Source organism: Lissotriton vulgaris, chromosome 3_1 (genome assembly GCF_964263255.1).
Source record: "Lissotriton vulgaris chromosome 3_1, aLisVul1.2, whole genome shotgun sequence".
Taxonomy (NCBI): Eukaryota; Metazoa; Chordata; class Amphibia; order Caudata; family Salamandridae; genus Lissotriton; species Lissotriton vulgaris.
In genome coordinates this window covers 72,328,515-72,356,415 of record NC_141689.1, presented here as the reverse complement: position 1 = coordinate 72,356,415, position 27,901 = coordinate 72,328,515, and the positions used below count along the sequence as shown (strand labels likewise).

The 27,901-nt window shown below is 47.4% G+C and overlaps 1 protein-coding gene across 1 annotated transcript in view; it reads left to right on the top strand.

The window, feature by feature from the left end:
• Window positions 1–25,687, top strand: part of SPR (sepiapterin reductase) — an 88,274-nt gene extending 62,587 nt beyond the window's left edge. The window contains exon 3 of the mRNA XM_086960103.1: window positions 24,918–25,687. Coding sequence (XP_086816229.1) covers window positions 24,918–25,108 — 191 coding nt within the window. The 3' untranslated portion in view covers window positions 25,109–25,687. The remainder of the gene's footprint in view (window positions 1–24,917) is intronic.
• Window positions 25,688–27,901: the final 2,214 nt, after the last annotated feature.

The window sequence follows — 27,901 nt, the reverse complement described above, 5'->3', positions numbered from 1 at the left end:
ATTAAGTCACCATCAGATAGTGTACGTACACCATCTTAACTTTTCTTGACATTTTCACTAGGAATCTGATTACTACTCTCTCGATTTTTCCTTATTTCCTTAATCCAAGAGGAAGTGTTCTCTACACCTTCCACAATGGCAACCGCTTCAGATAATGTGGGATTTTTAGACAAGAGCTTTTCTTGAACTCTTGAATTGTTCGTATACCTCACAAGCTGATCCCTCACCAGGGAATCAGAAAGTTCTACAAACTCACAAGTACGTGCCAGGGCCTTGAGAGAAGCAACATAAGTCCCCACACGCTCAGCAGGACCCTGCACTCTTGTGAAAAACCTTTGTCGTTCTAGAACAACGTTAATTCTGGGACCGAAATAACGTTCTAACATAGTCATAGACATTTCATATACGCCCGCAGGCTCGCCATCACCATTGCCGACTGGTATAAGGTCCAAGCTATCATAAGTGTTTCTGCCTTCTACACCCAAATTATGTAGCAAAATAGCTTGTTTCCTAAAAGCCGAAAATTTTTCTCCTCCAATGGCTACTATATAAGAATCAAATAAATTCCTCCATCTCTTCCAAGGAAGAATTGGCTCTCCCTCTTCAGAAAGAAATGGTGGAGGTTGCGACATGCTAATAGATGTAGCCATAATTTGCAATTGTTCGATGTTTCAAAAAGTAAAATAAACAAAATAATTCCTCACCGTTTTGTTTGGAGTTAAACAATGTTTGAAAAATGATGGTGATTTTACAAGTCGCTTTTCATTCTTGCATTGAAGAGGTGATTAAGAGAAACGCGTTGAATCTTCTCTCGTTTCCACATTGAACGCGCATGCAAAAGCATTTCCCGACTTTACAAAGATGGCCGCCATGTTGCATTCACGTTGCACGCAGCGTGACCTGATGCGTATCCAAGCGTCAGTGTCAGCGTGACGTAAGTTGAGAAAGAAGAAGGAATGTTTGGAGCGCGCAGTGAAGTTTGAAGATAAACTTGTCGCGTGAGACTGCGGGCACGCGATAGGCACTCAAGATCACAACTACCAGGGCTTCCCAAAATTGAGTAAGTCGCTTGAAAATTATAAAAGTACATACGTTGTAGGCTCCATTTTCTTTGTAGAGACCAATGTGGCGGCAGCTTCACAGAAACTGTTTCTCGATGGAGATTGTCCACTCAAATCCACATTCCATGCATCTCTATAAAACGTGGGTTCACAGGGGAGTTGTTGGTTGCGTGTGCTTGTCCCCAATTAAGCTCCTCGTCGCCAGTGATAAAAAGACGCAATCCTGATGATCTTTTTAAGTGTAGATTTATTCAGTACAACCACCAACAAGTCCAAATCTCCAACTGCTCTCTTTCAGCTGGAATGCCTTCACCACAATCCATGCTGTCAATCACTCCATGTTCTACATGAAAATAAGCTCATTATAACCGCGGGCTGTAAGCCCACAGAGTAGATACAGCATGTCTCGAAGAGACATTGCATGCGCTGCCTAGGGCAAACTTTAAAAGGGTACATTTTATTCCCACATACAGCAATATCAGTAATTGCTGGTGTTTTGAAACACTGTCATTGTTTACACAGCAAGACGTTAACAACAATTTTAATTAAGGCAAATCTCCCTTGACGATTTTGGCTTGTCCTCGCACACCAACCACACTGTGGTAACAATGGGAAGATGTTTTCAGGTGCAGGTGGAGAAAGGTATGGCAACAACAGAAAGCTGTTCAAGAAGGACTGCATTTCTGCAGGATTTTATTTATTGATCCTCCTCGAACAGGAAAAGCTGGGATTGAAGGGAAATAGTCAAATTGCCAAAAAGCTGTGCAACACTTAGAAGACTACTTTGGTAAGAAATTGAATGTTACTCTGGAATGATTATTTAATTATATTCAAGAGAGCAGAAAGAATCAGAAACTGTGTATGAATACATTGTAGTGTTAAGTGGATCGTGATTCGGCTGTAAATTCAGGTGAGAACTAGAGGAGTATTGAAGAGATCAACTGATGAAGACATTTAATCCAAAAGTAAGGGAGAGTTTATGGATGGCAGGAGATCCCAAGTTAAAAGAGAAAGTGACAAGAAATAGAACTAGAAACAAAAGGCCTTATTACGACTACCGTGTTCCCTAGGACCGCTGTACTCGTGGTGGCAGTCCAACCACCGCCACACTGTGGGCCCGCCCGCAATAATATGAGTGTGCCGGTCATATCGCCACAGGATTGCTACGTCCACCGGGGATCGAGGATCCCAAAAGTGATCGCGCAGCAGTCAGGAGCAGGAATATGCTGGCAGTGGCACTGCAGCACCCCCAAGCATATTTTGAGTTCGCTGTCCACCGTCCTTTTTATGGCGGTGAGTCCACCATAAAAAGGGTGGCGGAGAGGCAACTAAGGGGGCCCTAACTGGGCCCCCTGTCGCTCCTGGGGGTGCAGGCAGAGTGTACATATGGTGCCCCTCTGGAATTGCACCCCTGTTCCTGCAGGATGTGGCATGCATGAAACCACATTGTGAGTTAGAAATAGATAGACCATGGATAAGGCCAATTACGGTATTGGATTTGCTTTATATTAGTTTGTTTCCAGAAGTGTGTGCTAACATACTGATAGGAAGTGTGTCAGAATTAAAATAGTCTGACACATGCATTGGCGGGTATGGTTTGAAACATGAAAACGTTTGATAAATTTAGGTTGATAGCAAAGAAGTACATCGTTAGGTTTGGAATTGCATTATAATTAAACCACTTTTGAAAGTTCTTATTAAATCAGAGCCTCGATAATAGCCTCTCTTTTTATCTTCGAGCTGATATTCTATTAGTGTTTCAATTCTAGCAAGGTTTTGATTTTTCCACATTTCCACAAATCTTCCTACAGTTGCTTGAAGTCGGCTGGACGCAGTAGTTCCTCGGCTTAGATGTCCTATAAATCTGTGCACACTGAAATAATTAAGCACTTACAGAGTCGGTTAACAGGTTTATTGACCATCTCAAGTGCTAACAGCAACATCCATAACCCTTATTTCAAAGATCTCTTTAGGCGTTCAGCATAGAACGTTTGACAGCTGGGCTGAACCAACGGGGGAAAAAAGGGAGGGGGGTGTGTGTGTATGTGGGCTATACCAATTGGGCTAAAGATACAACACACACCTACAAACTAACTCGTTTAAGGGTATTCACCAACTCCTTTCTAATCGTTCTCACACTGGAAAAGGTTGGAGATTTGCTCCTGGGAGTAAAACTTTTTGAAGGGTGTGAAATATATGAAAGTAAATTTGCAAACACTCAGCAGATTTTGTTTGTGTCAGTTGTTTGTTCTGTATGTGCAGTACAACCTCTGTCATTCTTTTTGGAGTAGCAGATGTGAAATATAGAATCCTTGTGTTAAAGCTTGTGCAATATTCGGGAGAAGCCGGTTAATCACCTCAATATCAGAGGGGTGTGTACCCTCTACTTAGTAAATGACTCTTCATCCTTTACATGTCTTGAGAGTGGTTGCAATAGTGAGGCAGGGTGATCAAAGTTCTCCTATATTTGAGTCCGTTCTTGACGTGTTTTTAGTTCACGATCGCTGCTAACCAGTTTCCTTTGCCCGTTAAGGGTATTCGACCAGTTTGCATGGTTATTTTTCACTCTCTTGATCATTTTATCTTCTTCCAAAGAGTAATTGGTTAAGACTTTGTCATCAGACTCTGAGGTTTTTCATGATAGCGTAGATCAGACAAAGTTATTAGATCTTGCTGAGTTTTCCAACCAAGTCGTAATGATGATGCATTCAGGGGTAGGATTGCACTTGTTTAGATGTTTGGTTATACTTGCCAGCGTGCTGCTCTTATCATGGGGAACCATATTACAGTTTCCGACCGGAGGAGTGATTGTTGTATTGCTGAAGAGTCCATTTGGGTGTTGGCAGTGAGGGATGCAAGTTCATTGTTAAAGAGCTTTAAGATTATGGCTTAGCACTTCTCCAACTGGTGAGAGGAGGTTAAAGAGCCCTGCTTGAATGTAGGTAGCATTCATACTCTTGATGGTATAAAAGTATAAAAAGAAAAAGCAATTGTGTTTTTCTGTATTTGCTGTCTGGAGGAGACTAAAGGACTGAGTTAGAGTTTTGTCGACAGGGTACCATGTAGCAAATGCGGCAGAGTACCCTGTCCTTCAAACTTTCAGTCCGCCAGCCTCAATTAGTACTGGGCGAACTATAAGCTTTTGTTGATAGCGCAGCTGTTGGCTCCGTTGATGCTTCCTCCGATGGCCCGACCGAGTAAGGGCCATTGACGCACAGGCATTAAACCATCCACCTGGTGTGATGTCCTTCTTAGGGCTCGCCTAGTGTTGCAGCGCACATGCGCTGCTCGCTCTGCATGGCTTCTTGTAAGCAAGGAGATTTCAGAAGTGGTGATTAAGCCCTGCCCCTTCTTTTAATTGGTTTGCATCATTGTGCAAGCTAAACGCTGTCTTTCTATTGTAAAGGAGGCTTCTTAGTCCCTCCTTACTACCGCTCTGTCTTCTTTTGACCCCGTCCACCCAGACTGGATCTTTTACTTGCAGCGTTAGACTGTCTCCTTCAATTAGTTGGTAGGCACTTTCTTTTTTGTCATTCCTCCACGGAGCGCGATGCTGCAGCGCTATGCCCTCTAAATTGTATGTTATTTTTATTTCTTTAATGAGCGCTGTGCCCACTAGGGACACCGCGCTCACTTTATTTATTTATATTTTCACGGCGTCCACTTCAGGGACTCCGCGCTCTGTTTTTGAATTTTTTTTATTTTAAAACGAAGCGTGGCACCGCTTCAAGGACACCGCGCTTGGTTTATTTATATATTTCTTAACTTTAAAACTGAGCTCAGCACTCGCTTCAAGGACACCACGATCAGTGTTAAAGTAAAAAAAAAAAAAAAACAAGCACGGTGTCCTTCAAGCGGCGCCGCACTCACTTTTAAACTTAAGCATTTGCAGTGCAATCGGACCTATTGCATTGCAAATGCTTGTTTTTCCAAAAACTTATCTTTTTTCTCGAGCCTACAATGCTTAAATCCCCCTCTGCTCCTGCTTGCTTCTCACAATCCAACAGCGCCAAGAAACCGCATGGTAAAAGTGCGCTATAGAAATGTTTTTAAATTCAAAAATTTTTAAATTCAATTCAACTGTTGAGGGCAAGCACGTGACACGTGGGTGAAGGCTCACTTAAAATACATTTGTTTCACTTCTGACACCAAACCTCCTCGGAACAATAGTGTTTAATCTGCAACAACGTAGTAGAAAATGGAGACACTGCTGTCGCTCCTGGGACTGGCATGGATTATGACTGCTTGGTGCGGGGGGCACTAGGAGATCAGTGCCCGAAAACCAATACCCGATGCCACGCTGGAAATGTTGCAATCCGTTCGAAACAGGTGAGTTCACCTAAAGTTGAGGACGTGTTGTATCTATTGTCTTTTTTATATCAACTTTTTGTGTAGAGCTACTCTGCCGTTTCTGAACTTCACCTGCAGTTGTTAGTTCGCCAATTCATGGTCCTAGATGTATTGGCGTGTGAATGATGGAATGCCGAGACTGGAACTCGCCACGTCTAGATGACTAATTTTGTCAGCACTGAGCATTTAATTCACTAAGCCATGATGCAATAGCTTGTTTATGAATGCATCAGTATTGGCAAATAGCGAAATTGAGACTATATGAGAGATGAGCCACTCTGTCCAAGATCAGACAGTCGGTTTCCTCTGGTCCAATCTTCTTACATCTGGCAGCTCACATTATGTTATGGCTTTTCTTTAGTGTATTGTTGTACGCCTACATTGCCCTCAAATGCGTATTATTATGTGAGAACATTGGCACCTATTATACAGGGCGTTAGGAAACTATTGAGTGCGTTTGGAAGAGCTATAGAATAAACTGATGTCATTGTTATTATTTCCAATGCCTCTGGTCTCTGTAGGGCGTCTCAGTCTGGATGTGTACCGATATTGTCACTGCCCTCGGTTTCAGAGTGACCCCTGTCCCCAGGGCACAAGTTATAAACAAGCATTTGCAATGCAATAGGTCTCGTATTTACGCAAGTTTGAGCTGTTGGCATTGTAAATGGCAATGCCTTTTATTTATGTTTTACAAAATAAAACATAAATAAAAGGCATTGTCATTTACAATGCCAATAGCGCACACTTGTGTAAATGCGAGACCTATTGCATTGCAAATGCTTGTTTCCCGCCTGTCACTGACTGTAAAAACCTGGCCGTGATGGACAGGGAAAGGTATAATGATCCCCTTCAGTGACAGAAAAGTCACACGTTGTTGGGGGTCATTAGTTTTTGTTTTTTCAAAACAAACTGAGGTTTGTTTGTGGAAGATCAAAATAAAATTTAAACGTTTGGTGGACGGTCATCAAAACTGATGACTGCTGCCCCGACAAACTTTCTGTACCATGAGGTAACTGTTGTGATGGCAGTTTTCAGTGAGACCAGAGGTCATCACTAAATTTGGCAGACTGCAATGTCCTTCGCCACCCTGATGGATTGTATGCCGTCTCCACCAAAGCCGAAATCCGCTCCTAAGCTTAAAACTGTTTTTAGGTCTCGCCTGGCATTACAGCGCACCTGCGCTGCTCGCTCTGCGAGGGCCTTTTCGAATCAATACATATTCGGAAGGGACTTTAAGCCACGCCCTTGTTTTCAATTGGCTCGCGTCACCGTTTGTTAAATGCTGGCGCGTGATTGAAGATCGGGCTTTTGGGTTACCGCCTTGTCCACTTTTAGGACGGACCATGTGAATAGGCCAACACCATCTTTGTTTGGGGGTGTGCTGCTAGCGGAAACGATGGCTCCTCTTTGGGAATTCTACCAGCTCCTCCCTCCCCCTTCCCCCATTCAAAAGCATACTCCCCAGAGTTGTGCTGTTCAGTGTGTTAACGTTCCTTGCTTTTGGCTAAGTATACCCGCCGCCCTCCCAGACAAGCGGTGCCTTGCTTTTTTTGAGTGCTTGATTTCGGAGCGCAGCAGTTTGCCTCGGCCGCGCTTGTTTTGTATGCACGCACCCACACGTTACTATTGCTTAAGAATAGCATGCCGCCTGCAACACGGCCGCCACACTTCATCTGAAATCATGGTGGCCGCTTCTGGAGGCCCCTGGACTTTCTTTTATTCTGCCCGGTGCCACTCTACCTTCTTCCAGGCTTAGCGCGCCTCGCTCATTTTTTAAGATGCATTTTTTAATGTACATTTTGTTTAAGATCAGCACGGTGTCTGCCTCGCAGCCGCTGAGCTTCATCTTAAATCATGGAAGCCGCTTCCGGAGTATTTTCTTTTGTTCTGCCTGGTGCTACACTACCTTCTTCCTGCTTTAGTGTGGCTACAGAGTGTGGTCAGCGTCCGGCTTGGTGTCAAGGGTGAATTTCAGCCTGCTGAGCAGGATTTGTTGATGTTTACCTCCTTCAGGAAGCCGTGACCATACCTGTGGCTTCTGCATACAGAACTAGAGTTCAGGCTGAAAAGCTGTGTACTGGGGTGCCTCAGCGTCAGTCAGACAAGGACAAGGAGGCCATCAGTGCAGATGGCCTACTTTTCGCAGCTCCTACAGTAGATAGGCACAGGCTAATGTGTAAGCTGAGATCCTGCAGCATCCATGTGCTCTGTTGCCTTAGTAACATTCAACATGAACTCAAACTAGCCTGGAGAGTTGGGAGGAGTTTGCACTCGCTCTTTGCACTACATGACAACGGTGATGACGACCACACAGAGTGCGACAGCTTGCTATTGACTCCTCTGCAAAGCTCATCTCAAATCTCTCCTACCACTTTACACTCACCCAAACAATCGTCTTCACACTTTAACATTTGTTTGAGGCAGATTATGTGCTAATGTGAGCCAGGAAAGTCGATTTCCGTTTTCTTTTTTTTTAGCAATAAAATATGACAAATTTACTCAGGAGAATAAACATCAGGAGCACCTGGAAAGGAATGTTGCCTAATGGCAGGACTTGGTGACTATGGCACTGGGGAGCCAGGTTTGCTTCCCAGCTTCTACTTACACAGCCAGATGCATCAACAGATTGAATTGCGATTCCTAAATAGCGATTTTTAAGGAATCGCTATTTAGGAATCGCAAAAGCCTATGCATGTAGGAATCGCTATCAACATAGCGATTCCTACACTTTCCTTAATTGTGACTCGTAAATTGCGAATCGCAATTAAGGAATACCTCCCCATTCATTCCTATTGGCCCTCAAATCCCACCACCCTCCTGAGGCACAGCCGGGAGTTAGTTATAGCGTTCTTTTGCATAAAACCTTTTTAAATTGTGATACTTGTGATTTTAAAACAAATTGCACTTTACCTGCTCAGCCCCTGCTAGAAGCCTCCCCAACAGCGGTTCCAGCGCTGGGAAGGAAAGCTCACAGGAGGTTTGCCAGGCGCCATCGGCCACGCCGAGTCGAGGGACACGCCCCCCTCGAGGCCACGCCCCCTCATGATCGTATATCTGGAGCGCTGAACTACGAGCGCGCCGGAATCCCACCACCCTCCTGAGGCACAGCCGGGAGTTAGTTATAGCGTTCTTTTGCATAAAACCTTTTTAAATTGTGATACTTGTGATTTTAAAACAAATTGCACTTTACCTGCTCAGCCCCTGCTAGAAGCCTTCCCAACAGCGGTTCCAGCGCTGGGAAGGAGAGCTCACAGGAGGTTTGCCAGGCGCCATCGGCCACGCCGAGTCGAGGGACACACCCCCCTCGAGGCCACGCCCCTCCCGCCCTATAATAATGTGTATGCACCGGAAGCGCAGCGGACGAGCGCAGCGGGCGCGACGATTGCGCGCCGAAGGCACGCATAAGGCAAGCTCGTCTGCGCTCGTCCGGGCCGAGTCCGGGCCCAGGGCCAGAACCCCTGCGCCCCAAGCCACAGACCGCATACACTACAGCGCGGACCTCCTTCACAGTTTGAGGGTTTCCACGAACAACCACAGTTGTCGCAGATATCACGCTGATAACGTGCCTCAGCTCTGCCCCGAGTGTCAAAAACCCCTCAAACCCAATACAATCACCAAACCGCTATTTGATTTCCGTATGTTCTTATTGAATTGCCGCTCCCTCCCCAAACATACAGCCGAAATAACGCTTTTAATAGAAGAACACTCACCTGATATTCTGTTCCTAACAGAAACCTGGCTCTCCCCGGAAGCCGACCCAGCCGTAATAGCTGCACTTCCACCAGGTTTCCAAATCTCGCGCCAGGACCGGTCTAAAGGGAGAGGAGGAGGCCTGGCTATAATCCACAAAGAACAGTTCCACTGCCGAGTGGTCTCTGAAACCATTCTAGACTGTGAAAGCCTAACTTTTAACATCGAACTGTCACCTAATAAATGCCTCTCGGGCACCCTGATCTACCGACCTCCGGGCCCCCCAAGGCAGTTCCACATCAGCCTACCCTCAAATGTATCTGAACGCATTAACTCCACATCCAACTTCATCTTGCTAGGTGACTTTAACTTTCACTTTGACTCAGCCTCTGACCTCACTGCCTTGACTTTAGCAGACGACCTAGCAGCCCTGCTACTTTCACAACAGGTCACCTCGCCTACCCATGTGAAGGGCCATCTGCTTGACCCAGTCTTCAGCAACTACACTGACCTCCTAACCAGTCCACCCATCCCCCTACCCTGGACGGACCATTTCTTGATCCCAATCAACTGGACTATCTCTAAACCCCCTGAACCTACCCCTACCACAAGACTCACGAGAGCCTGGTCCCATCTAACAGTTGACAATTGGATTTACACACTTATGGAGAATCCACCCCTGATCACCGACAACCCCGGTCTAGCTAACCAGGCATACGTTAATTGGATTTCCAAATCTCTCGACACTGTTCTTCCGAAAAAGGAAATCACGCTGAAACGCCTCCATAAAACTGCCCCGTGGTACACGGAGACTTTGAGAGACAAAAAACGTCTTTGCAGGAAATCCGAAAGACGATGGCGAACCGACTATTCATCGGAAAATAAAAAACTCTATCGAGAATCTATTAGCGACTACAAAAGTCTGATAAAAGAAGCCCAGGCTGCTTACTTCTCGGAGAAAATCGTGCTCGCAAAATCCAAACCCAAGGAAATTTTCTAAATCATAAAAGAATTAACAAAACTACCGCCCAGCCCATTGATGGACAAATCCACTTCCCACTGTAATAATGTTGCCGAATTTTTTCACCAGAAAATCAGCTCCATCTACTCGGCCTTCCCCCTGAACAATCTCTTTCCTCCAATTCCCCCCTTACACTCCACCGAACCACCCCCCAGCCAACAGCTACCTACGCTGTCTCATTTTCCTCCATTGGAACTTGCCTCGCTTGAACCTTTGGCACGCAAAGTCAAATCCGGGTCCCCCAACGATCCAGCCCCTCCGGAGATAATAATGGCAGCCTCACAGACCACCCTACCCATATTAAGAGAGGTTCTAAATACCTCCATCTCCACGGGTACGGTCCCCACAGTCTGGAAGCAGGCTATGGTGAGAGCCCTGCTAAAGAAGCCCAATCTGGACCGCACGGATCTAAGCAACTACCGCCCCATATCCTTGCTCCCCTGGGCAAGCAAGATCCTGGAGAAATACATAAATCACCAATTAATAAACTTCCTAGAAGACCACCATCTACTGGACCCCACCCAAACTGGCTTCAGACCCAAACATGGGACCGAGACCGCCCTCCTCATGGTCACCGAGGAGGCCAGAAAAATCCTAGATCAGGGAGGATCAGTGGCAGTGATCCTCCTTGATCTCAGTGCGGCCTTCGATACGGTCAGCCATGTCACCCTGCTGCAACGCATGTCCCAGGTCGGGATCAAGGGTAAAGCGTGGTCCTGGTTTTGGTCATTCTTAGAAGACAGATCCTTCCAGGTGTTCGAAGGCGAGTCGGTCTCCACCAGCAGACCTTTGAAATGCGGTGTTCCCCAAGGCTCCTCTCTAAGCCCTGCACTTTTTAACCTGTACATGAGGCCACTGGCCGATGTCGTCCGCCCGTTCGGGATTAAGATCATTTCCTACGCGGACGACACGCAGCTTGTGGTCTCCCTGACACAGGAAACCAATCTACCTGTACAGGGCGGGCTTAGAGAGTGTCTGGAGGATGTAAAGACTTGGATGTCCCAATCGTCCTTAAAATGAAATGGAGACAAAACCGAGCTTATGGTCCTCGGCAACTCGGTCCCTAGCTTCCCTGTCGCCCTCTGGCCACCCAGCATGGGCCCTCCACCAACCCCCAAAAACAGCATCAAAAGCCTGGGAATATGGATGGACAGATCCCTTTCCTTCAACGTACAAGCCACGAAACTCTCGGCTACCTGCTTTGGCATCATGAAGATGCTTAGGAAAATGTTCCCTCTCCTCCCCATGGAAGCCAGACAAGCAGCTGTACAAGGCCTGGTCCAATCCCGCCTTGATTTTAATAACGTTCTTTACCTCGGCGCCCCGGAATCCACCTTGAGAAGGCTGCAGACTGTGCAGAACTGTGCTGCACGCATGCTACTCGACCTCCCCCGCAGACAGTCAGTAAGGTCCGGGCTGGTTACTCTCCACTGGCTACCGGTGCGCCAGAGAGTTATGTTCAAAGCCATGTGCATAGCCCACCAGTCATTCTGGAACTCTGGCCCCAGGATCACACAGGACCTAATCAATCATTACAGGCCCAATAGGAATCGAAGATCTAACCAGACCTTCCTAGCAGTAACCCCGAGAGTGAAAAGATCCAGATCTGGAGGTAGGTCGTTCTCCCACAATGCTGCTAGGGCCTGGAACGCCCTTCCGTTGTACTTAAGATCCAACCCCAACCTTACGGCCTTCCGTAAACAATTGAAAACCTTCCTATTTCACCCAGTCTAAACTTCCTCACTCTCCCCCCCTGTGCTCCTCAGGGTTGGACCTTCGGTATTCCTAGCGCTTGGACGCCTCCGGGCAGCAATTTGCGCTCTACAAATTCACATCCTATCCTATCCTATAGGATTGAATGGGAAGACATTCTCAATTTGCGATTAGTAATTAGCGAATCGCAAATTGAGAATGCAATTTCAAGGGCGCAAGGTTGTCCAAAGGACACCCTGTTGCAACCCTGAAATCTGCATATGGGTACATCTTGCATACACACATGCCCCAAGGGCATGTGTGTGTGTGTAAAATGGAACTTTAAAAAATGCACTTTCGTGCAATTTTCAATATTTTTGCAAATTACCATGAAGTTCAACTTCATGGTAATTTGCTATTCCTATTTGCGAAATCGCTATATTTTGTTTGTTTGATGCATTGCATTTAAGAATTATCAATTTGGGATTCCTTAAATTCAATTGCAATTTAAGTAATCTCAATTTAGAGATTCCTTAATTGCGATGTTTGCATTTGGGATGATGCATCCCAAATGCAAAAATACCGGTCGCAAAGGGGCAGATTCTGAGAATCTGCCCGTTTACGACCGGTTTTTAGGTTGATGCATCTGGCTGAACATCTTGTAATTCAGGGCAAATCACTAATTTACCGATTCATAAATGCCGAATTTTACCGATTCGGTATTTATGAATCGGTAAATAAGATGTAGGTAAAAAATCAGTAATTTTTACCGAATCAGTAGGATTCGGTATTTACCGATTCGGTAATTACCGAATCAGTATATGCCATTGATTCCTATGGGCCTTGAAGCCCATAGGAATCAATAGCAAATACCGATTCGGAAGTTACACCCCTGTTTCTGGCTTGTGTGCCATGTGACACGCATACATGCCCCTAGGGCATGTATGTGTGCCACATGGCACAGGCGTGCGTGCACAGATGTGCATGTACACAGGAATTCGTTATTTACCACCCAATGGTATTAGGTGGTAAATAACGAATTCTAAAGGCCCTGTAGCACTTTTTAAAGTGCTACCTACATAACAAATGACAGATTCAGTAATTTTACTGATCGGTAATTTTACCGAATCTGTAAAATTACCGATTCGGTAAAATTACCGAATCTGTATGATTTTGCAACCCCGACATGCCAATGTCCAAATACCGGTCGGAAACGGCCGAAAATCGGTATTGTATCTGACTGGAAAACCCAGGCTGTCCCACTCCACCTCACAGCTTCCCACTCTACCCCTTCCACCCCCAGACACCCACATGTTTACTATCTTCTCTGCTGAGGGGCTAGGTCTTTTGCCAAATATTCAATAAAGCCACAGAGTGATTTTAGGACTGCAGGTCAAGTACTGTTTTAACAAACTTTTCCCTATTTTAGTCATGTTTAGTTTTTTTTTTGAAAATTCTTTATTGTCAGGAGTTTAGAAGAGATATTCATATCGACATTTTGTAGTTGTAGCGACATAACAGCATTATGAGCCCCCATCGGGGAAAGGATTTAACACAATTTGCATCAATAGTTATCAGGTCCAATTATGGCCTAGTAGTTGAATAGTGAATAGAACAGTCATACTCATTACATGGCCCAATTTCACCCCTTCTTCTTAACGCCCATCCCGTCCATACGTTTTTCGATTCAGTAGTCTGATTTTACCCATACGTGGTATTAGCGGGAACATATAAGAAAAAAGAAAACAAGTCTAAAAACCCAACAACGGTCATCATCATACAGATAAGTGTGTATGTTCACATATAATATCCTACAGGCTCATAGATTCAGCATTCCGTCTTCAGTAGCGGTGCATACCCTCCGCCTCCCGGTCCCTCCCCTGATTATGCTGGCATATCCATTGCCACTAGTCCTCGTCCTCCTCCGATTCCGAGTCCTCACCCTCTGGCAATGCCTCACATGGGTCACCCCTATATTTGTTCCATGGCATCCACACCCGATTCCATTTGCGGGGGCAGGCTCTTAGTACATATACTGCTCTCTCCTTTACCATTAGAAGGTCCATGTTTCTTATCCACCCTGCCACCGTTGGTAACTCCGGAGCGCCCCACCTCTGTGCAATGTCTCGTTTGGCCACTGTCACTGCTAGGGTGACCCACAGTTGTCCATACCTGTTTAAGTCTGTAGGGTCCCAAATGTTCAACAGGCATTTACGAGGTTCCGGTAGGACAGAGACATTGATGGCCTGAGAGACTGTGCGCATAATCTGTCGCCATAGTTCCCTGATTTGTGGACATTCCCATAACGTGTGTAGGAGAGTCCCTTCCTCCCCGCATCCCCTGAGGCAGTATGGGTGTGGTGTTCTCTGTATTTTGTGGAGTAGTGTGCGAGTGTAGTAGGTGCGGTGTAACACCTTGAGCTGCACCAGGCGGAATCTGGCTGATATGCCCACTTCCCTCGGCGAGGCCAATGCCTCATTCCACTCCGTGTCATCCATGTCGCCCAATTCTTCCACCCATTTCTCTTTAAGTTTGTGTGTGGGATCTGGCAGGTTGTTAATCAATTTTTTGTACGTGAGTGAGGTCGCTTTTTGCTCCATGAATTCGGTGAGTAGCCTATCTTCAAGTGGCGATGATTCTGGGAGTGTGGTGTCTGGTGGGATCGCTTGCAGTAGTGCATGCCGGATTTGTACATATTGGTACGTTTCAGTGGGCCCCAGGCCGTATTGTTGCTGGAGTTGCTGGAAGGGAAGAACTGTGCCTTTGTCCCAGAGGTCCCCCACCACTGAGATCCCTATGTCGTCCCATCTCGCAAACCCCTTACAAGTCCGTAGGTTACCCAGTGTTTTAGTGTCCCATAGCGGTGTTAGCCTGGTGATTTTACCCTTCCACCCTAGGCGTGATTGTGCCGCATGCCAGATTGTCGCTGTGTGGAACGTTGGGCCAAGCAGGGTTTTCACTTGCGGGTAGTTGTACAGCACCGAGAGCATGCCCTCAGTCCCTAGTTGCGACCAGTCCGCCTTATATGCGGGGTCCTCCCGTGAGACGTGGATCCAATGATTAATAACCTTAAGCTGTGACGCCCAGTAATATAGTTGGAGATTGGGTAATGCAATACCCCCCTCGTACCAGCTCTTCACCAGTTTTGCCTGCGCTATCCGCGCCGTGCCATTACTCCACAACAAGCTGGAGACCAACGCCGCTACCCGCCTAAAGTACTGTGGGTTAACCACATAAGGGGAGTTTTCAAGCACATACAGAAATCTCGGGAGAGCCATCATTTTATAGAGCGCCGCGCGCCCTAGAAGGGTCAGTGGCAGTGCCGCCCAGTATTTGACATCAGCACGCAATCTTTGCAGAGGCGGCTGCAGGTTTTCGATATAGAACTGTTTAGAGTCATTCGTCACATAAATACCCAAGTACTTAAAGGAGGAGGTGGTTATTGTGAGAGGACAGTCAGCTGGCAGCACCGGAGCCGGGCCCTTAAGGACATAGAGTACAGATTTGGACCAGTTCAGGGTATATCCGAGGCTCTGCCATGTTCATCGCAAACTGCCAACAGGGCGGGGACCCCTTCAGTTGGGCCGGCCATGTATACTAACATGTCGTCGGCGTATAGGGAGACCTTGTCCTCCCACCCGTCGCTCCAAGTGATTCCCCGGAATAACGGCGTTGATCTAAGCAGGATTGCCAGTTGTTCCAGCACTATCGCAAACAACAGGGGCGACAGCGGGCACCCCTGCCTAGTCCCCCTCCCCAGTGGAAAGGGTGAAGATATGCGACCATTTGCGACCACCTGCGCCATCGGTTGGGTGTAGAGTAGTCGCACCCATGCCAGATATTGGGGTCCGAAACCCATGCGGGTTAGGACAGCAAAAAGGTATTCCCACTCTACCAAATCAAACGCCATTTTAGCATCTAGGGAAAGTATCACAGCCTGTTCCGTAAGAAGATGCGCCTTCGCCAGTACCCCATGGACCCTCCGTAGATTCAGCGCTGTGCTTCTGTGTGGCATAAAGCCCGACTGGTCAGGGTGTATCAGGGTACTCAGATGCTTGGTTAGGCGACTGGCCAGGAGTATCGCCAGGACCTTTGCTTCTGTGTTGAGCAGGGAAATGGGTCGGTACGAGGCACTGTCTGTTGGTGGCTTGGTTGGTTTGGGGATGGCCACAATGGTGGCCGTGCGCTGGTCGAGCGGAAGCAGCGCCTTTTTTGCGCTGTCTTTATACATGTCTAAGAGGGGCTTGGCCAGCACAGAGTCCATCGTCTTATACCACTCTACCGGAATACCGTTTGGGCCTAGGGCCTTGCCTGACTGCAGCGCCTGTATTGCCAACTGGACCTCTCCCTCTGTCAGGTCTGCATCAAGTTCCTGCTGTGCTTCAGGTGTGAGCACGGGGACAGGAATGTGACTAAGTGATTCTGTGGCCTCCCGCTCAGTGACTGGCCGTGTCGGTGTGTAGATCCCCTGGAAGTGGCGAGCTAGAGCCTGGATTATTTGTTCCGGGTGAGTTTGCAGCACGCCGGCCGCATCGTAGAGCCCGTGTATCCCCTTGTTACTGCCACCTCGTTTGTCCAGCCATGCCAGCATCTTCCCCGCCTTATCGCCCACATCATAGATTCGGTGTGCAGTGTTCGCGAGGTGCCCTTTGGTGATCACAGTGAGGTGTGCCTGGTGTTGCTGCTGTCGGAGCTGTAGTTCATGGACTGTCTCAGGGGTGGGGTCTGCCATATGCGCAGTGTTCGCCGTGTGTAATGCTAATTCCAAATTAGCCAGCCTAGACTCCCTTTTATACCCAGTAATGGCTGATATGGACGCCCCTCGGAAGACCGTCTTGTAAGCTTCCCACAGTACTGAGGGTGAGGTGACCGATCCTGTGTTCTCATTGAAATAGTGTGTGGTGGTTAACTTGAGTTTTTTCCTAATGTTAGGTACCTGTAGATAATTGGGATAGATCGGGTACAGCCTAGCTCGTTTGCATTCTTTAGTAGAAAGGTGAAGGGAGATCGGGGAGTGATCGGAAATGCCTCGTGGCAGGATATCAAGTCTATCCACGGAGCTCAGCCCGACCCCTAGAAAGAAGAAGTAGTCAATACGTGAGAGGCTATTGTGGGGTGCAGAGTAGTGTGTGTATTGCTGCGCTGTGGGGTTCAGGTGACGCCAGACGTCTGTGAGGCCCATAGCTGACAAAAATCCCGGCAGTGTGGCAGTCCCTCTCTGGCGATCTCGTATGGGAAAGGTGTCTAGTAGGGGGTCTGTGATAGCATTGAAGTCCCCCCCCAGGATCACTTCCCCGTCTGGGAGATCAATAATGAATCGGCTAAGTGCCGGCAAGGCTGTAGCGTGAAGTGCTGGGGGGATGTATACAGATATCACATTCAGGGCCCTCCCCTCCCACTGGCCTGAGAGTGCTGCGAACCGCCCCTGATCATCTGTCTTGTGGCCAGTGACCAAGAAGGGGGAATTGTTTCTGAGGAGTATCCCGGTGCCCCTGGAACCTGAGGTAAACTCGGAGTGTACTGCCATGGTGTATCCACGCCTGTTCAGAGCCTTACAGGTGGTTCCTGCTAGATGTGTTTCTTGCAGCAGCACTAGGTCAGATCTATTACGTTTAACAGTTTGCAGCACCAGACCCCGTTTGATTTTGTCCCCCAACCCCCGGACATTCCATGTAAGGAGCTTCAGTGGGGGCACCTTTGTCGTTACAGGGGTACCCACAGCGGGTGTAGCTTGGTCTTGTCGTGCCATTTGAGTGTATGAACCATGCTCACTATGTGCAGCAGGATAAGGAAGCCAGTGTGCGGAGGCGGTGCACGCCGCCCGTAGTTAGCAATGTTTCTGTGCCTTGTAAGATCGCAATGATGATGACCAAAAAACTTAACTTTAACTTGAACCTCGCAACTCCCATCCCTCCACCCCCACCCTGCTCCCCTGCACCACGGACGAATACCCGCCCGCATCCCCAACTTGGCAGAGTGCTTTTGTCCCCCCCCTATCTAGTCTTACTTGCTTGTGGGGTTGGTGAGTCCCCTACAGGCACCGGCCATAACCCGCCCTACTCAGTTCCATCGGCCCAAGGTCCCAAGGGCTGTGTCCAGATCTTGTTGCTCCCATCGCAGTCATTCAGCTCCTGCTAGGCTGACCAGAATCAAACGGGTCCCTCTCAAGATCAGATTCTAGGCCCCCGGCCGCGCCCTGTTCAGTGGCCGGGCTGGCCGCACGGTGGTCCGGCGTCCTCTCACTACGGCGGTCCTGGCGGTCTTTGCGCGGGCGTTGAGGCTTGCCCGCCGGTCTCCAGCCATCCAGCCATTCTCGTGCCACCTCGGGGTTGTCGAAGAACCATGTCCTCCCCTCAGCCACAATCCGCAGTTTGGCGGGGAAGAGCATTGAATAGGGCAGACCCCTGTCTCGCAGCGTCTTCTTGACTTCATTGAAGGATTTTCGACGCCTGGCCACCTCGGCTGTGTAGTCTGGGAAGAACGCCAGAGTGGAGTTTAGGATTTTCACCGGCGGCGCCACCCTGGCTGCCTGCAAAATGGCGTCCCTGTCCCTAAAGTTGAAGAGTCTGGCCAGCACCGGCCGTGGCGTGGCCCCTGGTTGGGCCGTACCCCCCGGGACACGATGAGCCCTCTCGATGGAGAAGAAGGCGGACAGGCCTTTAGGCTGCAGTTTGGTCTTAATGAGGTCTTCGATGTACAGGTCCATGGCCCCCTTCCCCTCCGATTCCGGAAGGCCTAGGATGCGGACGTTATTTCTTCTCGAGCGTCCTTCCTGGTTATCCAATTTTTCTTGTAGTTGTTTAGTGGTCTTTTCCAGTCGCTCCATCGCCACCTGAAGGTCTGAGGTGTCTTCAATGAGGGATTTCGTGACTACCTCCACTTGCGATACCCTCTCCGACATTTTCTTAAAATCTGCTCGCAGCAGGTTCACCTCGGTGGAGATGGTGCCCACTGTAGCCTGGACGTCTGTGAGGGTTCTCATAATGGCTTCCAGTGTGACTTTCCCAGTGCCATTGGCGTCAGTGGAAGCACCGGTGGAGGCACCGGCGGAGTGTCGTCCAGGCCCCTGTGAGTGGCCGCTCTGGGCATAGGCAAATTTATCAAGCTTTGCTTGTGTCGTTGTCGTGCTCCTCGTGTTTTTGCCCGTCATTTTGTTATGCTTGGGTCTACAGTGTCCGGTCTTTCAGTTGGTCCCTGCCCGGCCTCCTACCGTGCAAACCTTCCCCTTGGCGTTCGCCGTTGAAGCAGCCGGTAAAGGTTCGGATTGTGGCGTGCTGCAGGGCCCAGGTAGTTCCCCGCCTGGAGTTTAGCCTTATGGTTGCTGCCGTTGGAGTCAGTAGAAGGGTTTTTGCTGTGTTGTTGGCGGCGTGTGCACTACTCGCACTCCGTTACGTTCCCCCGTACCGCCGCCTTCTGGGGCTGCAACGGGCGGTTGGAGACTGGCGCCACCACGGTGTACTCGGCCTTTCTGCCCAACGGTGTCCCGGAGTAATGTGCACAGCTGCGGGGGGACTGCGCCGACCCAGGCGTCCTCCGCCCTACCCTGCCGCGTGTGGCGGGGGGTCCGCCCGGCAGCGCAGATCCAGGACTGCTCCAACGCTGTGCGGGGCCTCGCCCGCCCTTGATGGTGTCGAAGTCTTGGCTCAGTGGGACCGGGGGTCGTTCCCAGATGCAGCGTTATTTAAGCGCTGTGGTGAGACCTGGCGCCAGGCGGGGAGGTGCGGGCGCCAGCTGAGGTCGATTTCTTCCGGCCGGGCAAGGTGAGCTTCCGGCCGGCCCGTTCCAGTACTTTAGGCCGGTGCTGCTGAGCTGTCGTAGGCCTCGCCTCACCGCCGGCGGATGGAGCACTTCCCGGCGTCGGATTTGCGCCGGGGGCGGCTTGATGGGCGCCGCTTGGTTCCCGGAGCCGATTTCACCCCTTCGGGCAGGTTAGTAGACGGATGTGCATGCGGATTATTGCGCGGGCCGGTTTGCCTTGCGGAGCTCCCGAGTTAAGCTGCCGCCATGTTCGGCAGTTGGCCACGCCCCCTCAGTCATGTTTAGTTTAATGCAACACTGCACATCCACATACATCATTTAAAAACAGTCATTGTTACTCATTCTTTTATTCAGTCTTTCATCATTCTGTATATCCCCCTATTCCATATTCAAACCTATGGATCCATCTCCATCCATCTATATATCCACCTTTCCTTTCACTCATCATCTCTCCATCCACCCTTTCATTCATTCATCCTTTCACTCATTCATCTGTCCATCCATCCTTTCACTCCATCCATCACGGCACTTCATCCATTCCTCACCCCTTTAACTCATCCATCTATCCACTCAGCCATCCATCCATTCTTTCACTCATTCATCCATCCACCTAAGCACTCATCCATCCACTCACTCGCTCATTCATTCATGCTTTCACTCATCTGTTCATCCATCCACCCTCCCTTTCACTTATACATAGTATAGTGTGTACCACATAATCCCACTACAAACAACATACCTCCACTCCACTACAAACAAAAAAAACATAAATAAACACAATGTCATTTACAACAACAAAAGCGCTAACTTTCACAAACGTGAGACCGATTGCATTGCAAATGCTTATTGTTACTGCTGCCTGTACCAGTTAGGGTCTAGTTTCTTCATCTTGGGGACACAGTGGAATTTGGTCATTCATTCCTGTTTTTTTTTTTTAAAATACTAGCGTGTTCGTTTCCCCTGAGGCGGAAAGCCGGGGGTGTTGTAATTTTATATTGTGTGCATTTGTAATTTATGTTCAATCATTTGTTATTTGAGAATCTTTTTAAAACTCACGTTTAAAGCCAGATATTCGCCGCATTTTGAGCCCGCTCCCAGCGCAGCAGATCTAGTGCTGACGCTGTGGGAGGCAGGGCTCTAGGACGCCGGATTAGGTGGGGAAAAAGGGTTGCGCACCAGCTGCTGGCCGCCTCCCTCCCACCCGCCTTTGAACTGAATAAAAAGATGGTGTCATCCCGTCCGCGCAGCGGGCGCGCCGAAGGCGTGCCCGTCTGCGCCCGTTCGGGACCAGGGGCCATGACCGCTGCCTCTCTCGGAGGACTAATATATGATTCTAGTGAATTGCTTAAATTGCGACCTTTTAGTAAGGCACTGTGTAACCTTTTGTATCACCCCTTAAATATACCAGCCCACTGTCAGCATTGTAAGATTTCGCTTAAAGTTGGCTCGTTCACCAAGACCCAGCAAACTTACAGGGCGTTCCTCCTTAATTGTAGGTCTTTGCCTAAACATCAAACGGAACTAGCCTTGTTACTTGATGAGCTTTATCCGGACGTAATATTTCTGATGGAAACATGGTTGACCCCTCATTCAGAACCTGACGTCATACAAGCTCTCCCTCATGGCTATCAAATAATTAGGACCGATCGTCTAATTGGTAAAGGTGGAGATCTGGCGATCATATTTAAAGATCAATATGTTTCTCGCTGCTCTCCTACTCCATTCTTAGATTGTGAAAGCATGTCTTTCAGTTTGGAGTTTACGCCAAATACCAGCTTTTCTGGAGTTTTAATCTACCGCCCCCCAGGACCTGCTAAACAGTTTATGTCTGCTCTACCCCCAGTGGTGGCGGATCTAGCATCTCCCGCCACTAATTTCACCTTGCTGGGCGACCTAAACATGCACTTTGATAATACTAAGGACTGCAATGCACAAGAGTTATGTGCAGATCTTTCTGCACTGCAGCTGGTGCAGTTGGTTCCATCACCCACACACATTAAAGGCCATCTTTTAGATCCCGTCTTTAGCATTTGTCTTGATCTAAAGGTAGAACCCCCGATTGTGCTCCAGTGGACTGACCATTGGTTAGTCCCTTTCGTCTGGAATATCCCTAAGCCTCCTGTACTGACCCTAGGGTCACGGGCTGTCCGGAAATGGTCCAAACTCCTACTAGATAAGTGGGTCAACGGACTACAAGCCACAAAACCATCTGTTAGTTCCGATCCTGTGGTTGCCAATGACGAATTCAACAACTGGATTGCTAAGTCATTGAACATCATCCTCCCTATCAGGAAAACCTCCCTAAAAAGATGTAGGACTTCGGCTCCATGGTACTCGGAGGAGCTCAGGAATATTAAACGTAAGTGCAAGAGGCTGGAGCGGAAATGGCGCTTAAGCTACTTTGAGCTAGACAAAACTCTGCACAGAAACTCTATCGGTGATTATAAAAAGGCAATAAAGAGTGCGCAAGCAGTGTACTCCACACAGAAAATCTCCGAAGCCAGTTCTAACTCCAAGGAGATTGATAAGATTTTAAAAAGTCTCACCACATTACCCCAGCCCCCTGCAGACAACGAGGACTCACACACTCGTTGCAATGCTTTAGCGGACTTCTTTTTCAACAAAGTTGATCTTATCTACTCCTCATTTTCTACCACTGATGTTAATGCTCCAGTGGAAGCCCGGATGAATTTTGAGAAGGACACCTTGGACAACTGTCCCCCTTTGTTGGTGGAGTTCCCTCGACTACATTCTGACCTACTTGCCACGTTAATGATGCAAGTAAAATCGGGCTCTCCAAGCGATCCAGCCCCCCGAGGTCTCTGATGGCCGTTAGTCATATCATTCTTCCAGTCATACTGGAGTTATTAAACGCCTCACTTTCTACCAACATGGTACCACTAGAGTGGAAACAGGCCAAGGTGCGGGCGCTCAAAAAGAAGCCCAATATGGACCCTCACAATCTTAGTAATTACCATCCTATTTCCCTCCTCCCTTGGCTCAGCAAGATTCTAGAGAAACACGTTAATTGTGTATTGACAAATTTCCTAGAAAACAACTTGCTGCTTGACCCTTCGCAAACGGGATTCCGCCCCAAGCATGGGACGGAGTCTGCCTTGCTAGCAGTCATGGAGGAGACCAGAGGTATCTTAGATCGGGAAGGATCGGTGGCAGTGATCCTCCTCGATCAGAGTGCCACTTTTGATATGGTAAATCATAACATCTTGCACAACGTCTCCATGATATGGGTATCCAGGGAGAAGCTCTGAAATGGCTTAAGTCATTTCTGAGTGACAGAACCTTTCAGGTTTTTGAGGGACATTCCATTGCCACATGTAGATCTCTGGGCTGTGGGGTCCCACAGGGCTCCTCCCTCAGCCCGATGTTGATTAACGTCTATATGCGGCTGCTGGCTGAGATCGTCCGCCCATTTGGTATTAAGATCGTTACCTATGCGGACGATACTCAGCTGGTGGTCTCCCTGGCGCAGGGTAGACTTGCCGGGCTGTCTGAGCGAAGTCAGAGACTGGATGACACGGTCTTGTCTCAAACTTAACGGGGACAAGACAGAGCTCATGCTACTGGGGCGATCGGCTCCTGTCTCGATAGAATCGATCTGGCCTGTCTGCTTAGGTCCACCTCCAATACCTAAAGAAGCCATAAAGAGCCTAGGCATTTGGCTGGATAGGTCTCTGATGATGGACACTCAAGCTGTTAAGCTAGCGGCCACCTGCTTTGGTCTTCTTAGAATTATAAAGAAGATTCTCCCTCTGATACCATTCAAAGCAAAACAAATTGTCGTACAGGGACTGATCCAGTCGAGGCTGGATTACGGAAACTCCCTTTATCTTGGAGCTCCTGAGTCAACACTACGGAAGCTACAGATTATCCAAAACTGTGCAGCTCGCACACTATTGGAAATTCCACGCAGACTTTCTGCCAGATCAGGCTTGAGAAGCCTACACTGGCTTCCGGTTCGAGATAGGATCAGTTTTAAGTCCCTTTGCATCGCCCATGAGTCCTTTTGGGAAACTGGGCCTGCAATTAATATTCCTTTAATTACCCCGTACTTTCCCGGCAGGCATCTACGCTCAGCTAATGCAGCTGTTCCAAAGGTTAGAAGATTAAGAGCGGGAGGACGTTTGTTCTCCCTGAATGCAGCTAGGCTGTGGAATACCCTTCCTCTTGACCTTAGATCCAACCCAGAGCTATCATCCTTCAGGAAACAGCTGAAAACTTTATTGTTCAATAAATAGGTCCCTGCCTTTTCCTGCATTTCTTCCTCACTGAACAGAGCACCATATAGTCATAGCACTAGGACGCCTCAAGGCAACTTTTTGAGCTCTACAAAACACATTTTCATTTCATTTCATTTCATATTTTATTGCATTTACCGTTTACACACTCTTCAGTATATTGTGCACAGTTTTACATAGTAGTCCCACTGTTAGCACACCTGTCAAAATAATGCACTTCACAACTGTCATCTTACTGTTAGAGACATACGCATAAGCAGTCTAATACTGTACAATACCTATATCATACATTTCAGGTAAATTCAGCAGTTGAATAGAGTGTAGTATTTACAATAAAATAGTTTAAAAAAAGGAAAAGAAACCCCGAATCCCCCCTCCCCCTCCCCAAGGGTACGGTCAGTGTCCAGTTAGTGCTCATATTACCGGTATGTCTAATGGGTGGGCAGTGCCCTAGTGTCATCCAGGCCAAACAGCCAACTACGCCCTGCACCCCCTCTATATTCTACAGCAGACCTAGTGGTCGAGTCTCCAACCCACAATATCACTGTCTTAGGACATCAAATACAGGTCATGCGCACGCATCCCTTCCAACATAACCCCCCATTCAAGCGAGATCGGGATCTTACGTAGGCCTCTAGTTTCTTCCCTGCGTAGTGTTGCGCCTTCCGCTTCGCCCCTCTTAATAATTCCGTATGCCATACATTTACTTCAGGGGGTTTGCGAGATTTCCATTTCCTAGTTATATTTCGAACAGCTAACAAACATGCAAGGTTTATAAATCGGTATTGTACTTTGTGAGTAGTAATCCGAGTATGAAGCCCCAGGATGCACTCCGCTGCTGTATCAGCAATGGCTAGCTTCGTGGAAGATGTCATTCATTCCTGGTTAATTGTTTCAAAGGAGACAGTGCATGTTGTTTTTGCCCACTGTGCTGAGTGTTCCTTTTCATTAATAGTGACATACATTGTAAATTGTATTTCTGACCGCCATTTTCTGATATTCAGTGTGCGAAAAAAATAGAAACACATTTCTGGTTTACATTGAGACCTCCACTGATGACCTTCCCTTGATATATTCTCCTTTTTGCAGGTCCCTTGGACACGGATATGTACCAGTCGGTGTGCACAACATCGGTAGACTCCGATTTACGCCTCAGTTTTCAGAACAAGAAGAACAGCGGGACCATTTTGGACTGTAAAGTGTCGGCTGAAAAATGTGTGAGCCTTCTGTTGGACGACACGTTTCAGTCAGGCGCACACATAGACTTCTATGACCTATAGATCATGTTATACGTGCATCTTTAACAGGACTTCACCTTCATTCTCTGTGAAATAAACATATTTTTCATTAATGGTTTAAGTTGAAGAATGTGACATTGCATTTAGGAATAAACATTACCTAGCAATCATATAATATAGAATATCTGAGCATCCTTTATCCCTGCAGAGTAAATTACAAAATGTAATAAATATGAACATTGTTTGTGTTGTTGCTTTATTGTTATGATGGTAACACACTAATTGTAAGTATGGGACCTAATGAAATGTACTATGATCTTTGTAGATGTGACAAATACAGGGAACGAGTCCTGAAGAAGGTGCGAGAATAAAACAAAGGGCACCGAAACGCCGCGTCGACAGTTTGTTCCTTTACCATTGTTTGACCAATAAATGTGATGTTTTTAATATGTTGATGTAGACAGTGCGATTATAGCATTTTTAATCTCATAACCTTTTTAATATTTGAGTGTATATTTTTGCAAAAATTTGAAATGTATTGCTTGTTGGTTCATATAACGTATCTCATGTTATTATGAATTTTTAACTTTTACAAAATAAATGAATGACATTTTACATAAACCTTTGTCCCTGTACATGAGGTTTTTATAGTACGTGTGGGTCTGACAGATTGTTTCAGGTGTAAATTTGGTAACCCGTATAACACTGCAAATCCCTTGTTTCCCAATGAGAACGTCCTCTTAGGGATGTACCTCAATTAAGATTTACTAAATCCAGGAGAAGGAATTCTGTATTTTGTATGAACACACTAATTGTATACATTCTCTGATGTGCTAATTGTATCACAATCCTATTGAGGTTAACTAGCGAGAAGGAAGGACACAGAAAAACAGTAAATATTAGAACTGTAAGGTCTCCAGTTAATATAATTATACACTTGTGTAAGCACAGCAAACTGTATTCAGGAAGGGACATATATGGTGATTTGTTTTAGCACTGCACATTCCATTTCTGAATTTGGCTAATCCCACTGAGATAACCTTTTTCATTTCAATTGTAAATAGCAGGCTGGGTATCTGTTGACTTAGCCATAATTCAATTAATAGGACCACCCTTTTCCTAACACTTTAATACAGCTGCTATTGCATGCTCCCACTGTTTGTACATTTCTTCGAAGGTCTGGAACAGAATGTTGAAAGAGGAATATATATATATATATACCATTAATATATATATACCATTAATATCAGAGCTATCTTAGACTGTGCCACATGCAATGCTGCTGTGGCAAACAGAGAGGTGTCTTTGTGCAATAGCTCCAGGACCATAGCTGGGAGAGAAGTTTATGTACTCTGCAATCTATAGACTCCTTCCACTTCCTGGTTCTCAGTTCTCGCAATGTTGGGGCCTTTTCTGATCTCAGGATGCACAGAAAAGAGTAACTAAAACTCTGCATCCTTTTAGTGTGGTTCTGACCAGTCCAATTGACTGATGACCCAGCAGTGCTGCCTGTTGGCAGGAGGGGAGGGGAGGGGGCAGGAGCTCTGTAATGCTATGGGGCTGATAGACCATATGGCTGATGGCAGGTTGGAGGCCCACCCCCTCAGCGAGCACTGGAGTTGTGGTTCACTGTCTAGGCCAATGTTTTGAGTTTGCGTGGCCACCTCAAGGTTCACTCCTCCCCCTAGCATGCCCTAAAACTGTGGAACAACATCGATCAGTATTGGTCCTAAACCAACCAGTATCTACTGGTTCATTTTGTCGCCAGTGAGGCTCCCTGTGGTGAATGACGTACAGAGAGAAGGTACATCTGGCACCCCAATCCCTAGCAAGGTGAAAAAAGTAAAGATGGCATTTGACTAACTGACCTCATCACTCACCGCTGCTCCCATGCCTCAGCATCACGGAATTAGATTAACCGGACTGAGTTGTGCTGCATGGTGTTGGCAGCTTGAGTGCTTTTAGCTATTCCATCAGGCTGCTGCCACCGCTGCATGGCTGTATCGTTTTGCTACTTGCTACACATTTTGGCCGCCACAGAGCAGGAGATTCCACTCCACCGTGGTCCTGACAGGCCGGGGGGCGAAGACGCGTGCCATAGGTTTGCTGGTCACAGGACTGCGGCCGCTGCCGCAGGGACCACCGCCAGAAACCCGTCAATAATATCATCCGAGCCGTCCAAAGTAATCAAACTGTCTGAGGGGCCCAGCAAAAGCAAACAGGAGACCAGAGAAGAGAAAACATCCTTGAGGACAATGCACAGCATGGCGCAGATGGAAGGTGGGTCTATACAAGCATCTATTGCATCCCTATTTGCGCTCCTTATGTAAAGGACCCCCAAAATTATATTCTGTAGGCAAGATGTGATAGCACACTATGGTCCCCTTGAGCAGGACTAGTCAAGGAATAGGGAGTAATTGTAGTAGTAATATCCCAAAAGCATGCCTTGAGTCTCTTCTGCTCCCGGTAACCTCACTGAAGCATCAGTTGTTGTGTATACAACAGGCCAAACTTAAAGGTACCATTTATGAGATATCCAGTGATCCTCCAACACAAGACCCCTTTCAGGAAGCAGAGAGGGTCAAGGGAAACTAGCATTTACAATGTAATGGTCTCGGCATTATTAAAGGTAGAGCTATTGGCATTGCTCATGACTTTTGTTTTTTAAATAAATGGCATTGTTATTTACATTGCCAATAGCTTAATCGTTAAATAAATGGCACTGTCATTTACAATGCCAATAGCATAATCGCTTGCAAATGCATGACCTATTGCATTTACACCCACACAGAGCCACACACACAAAGCCAACCACACAGCACAACTGCAATGGAT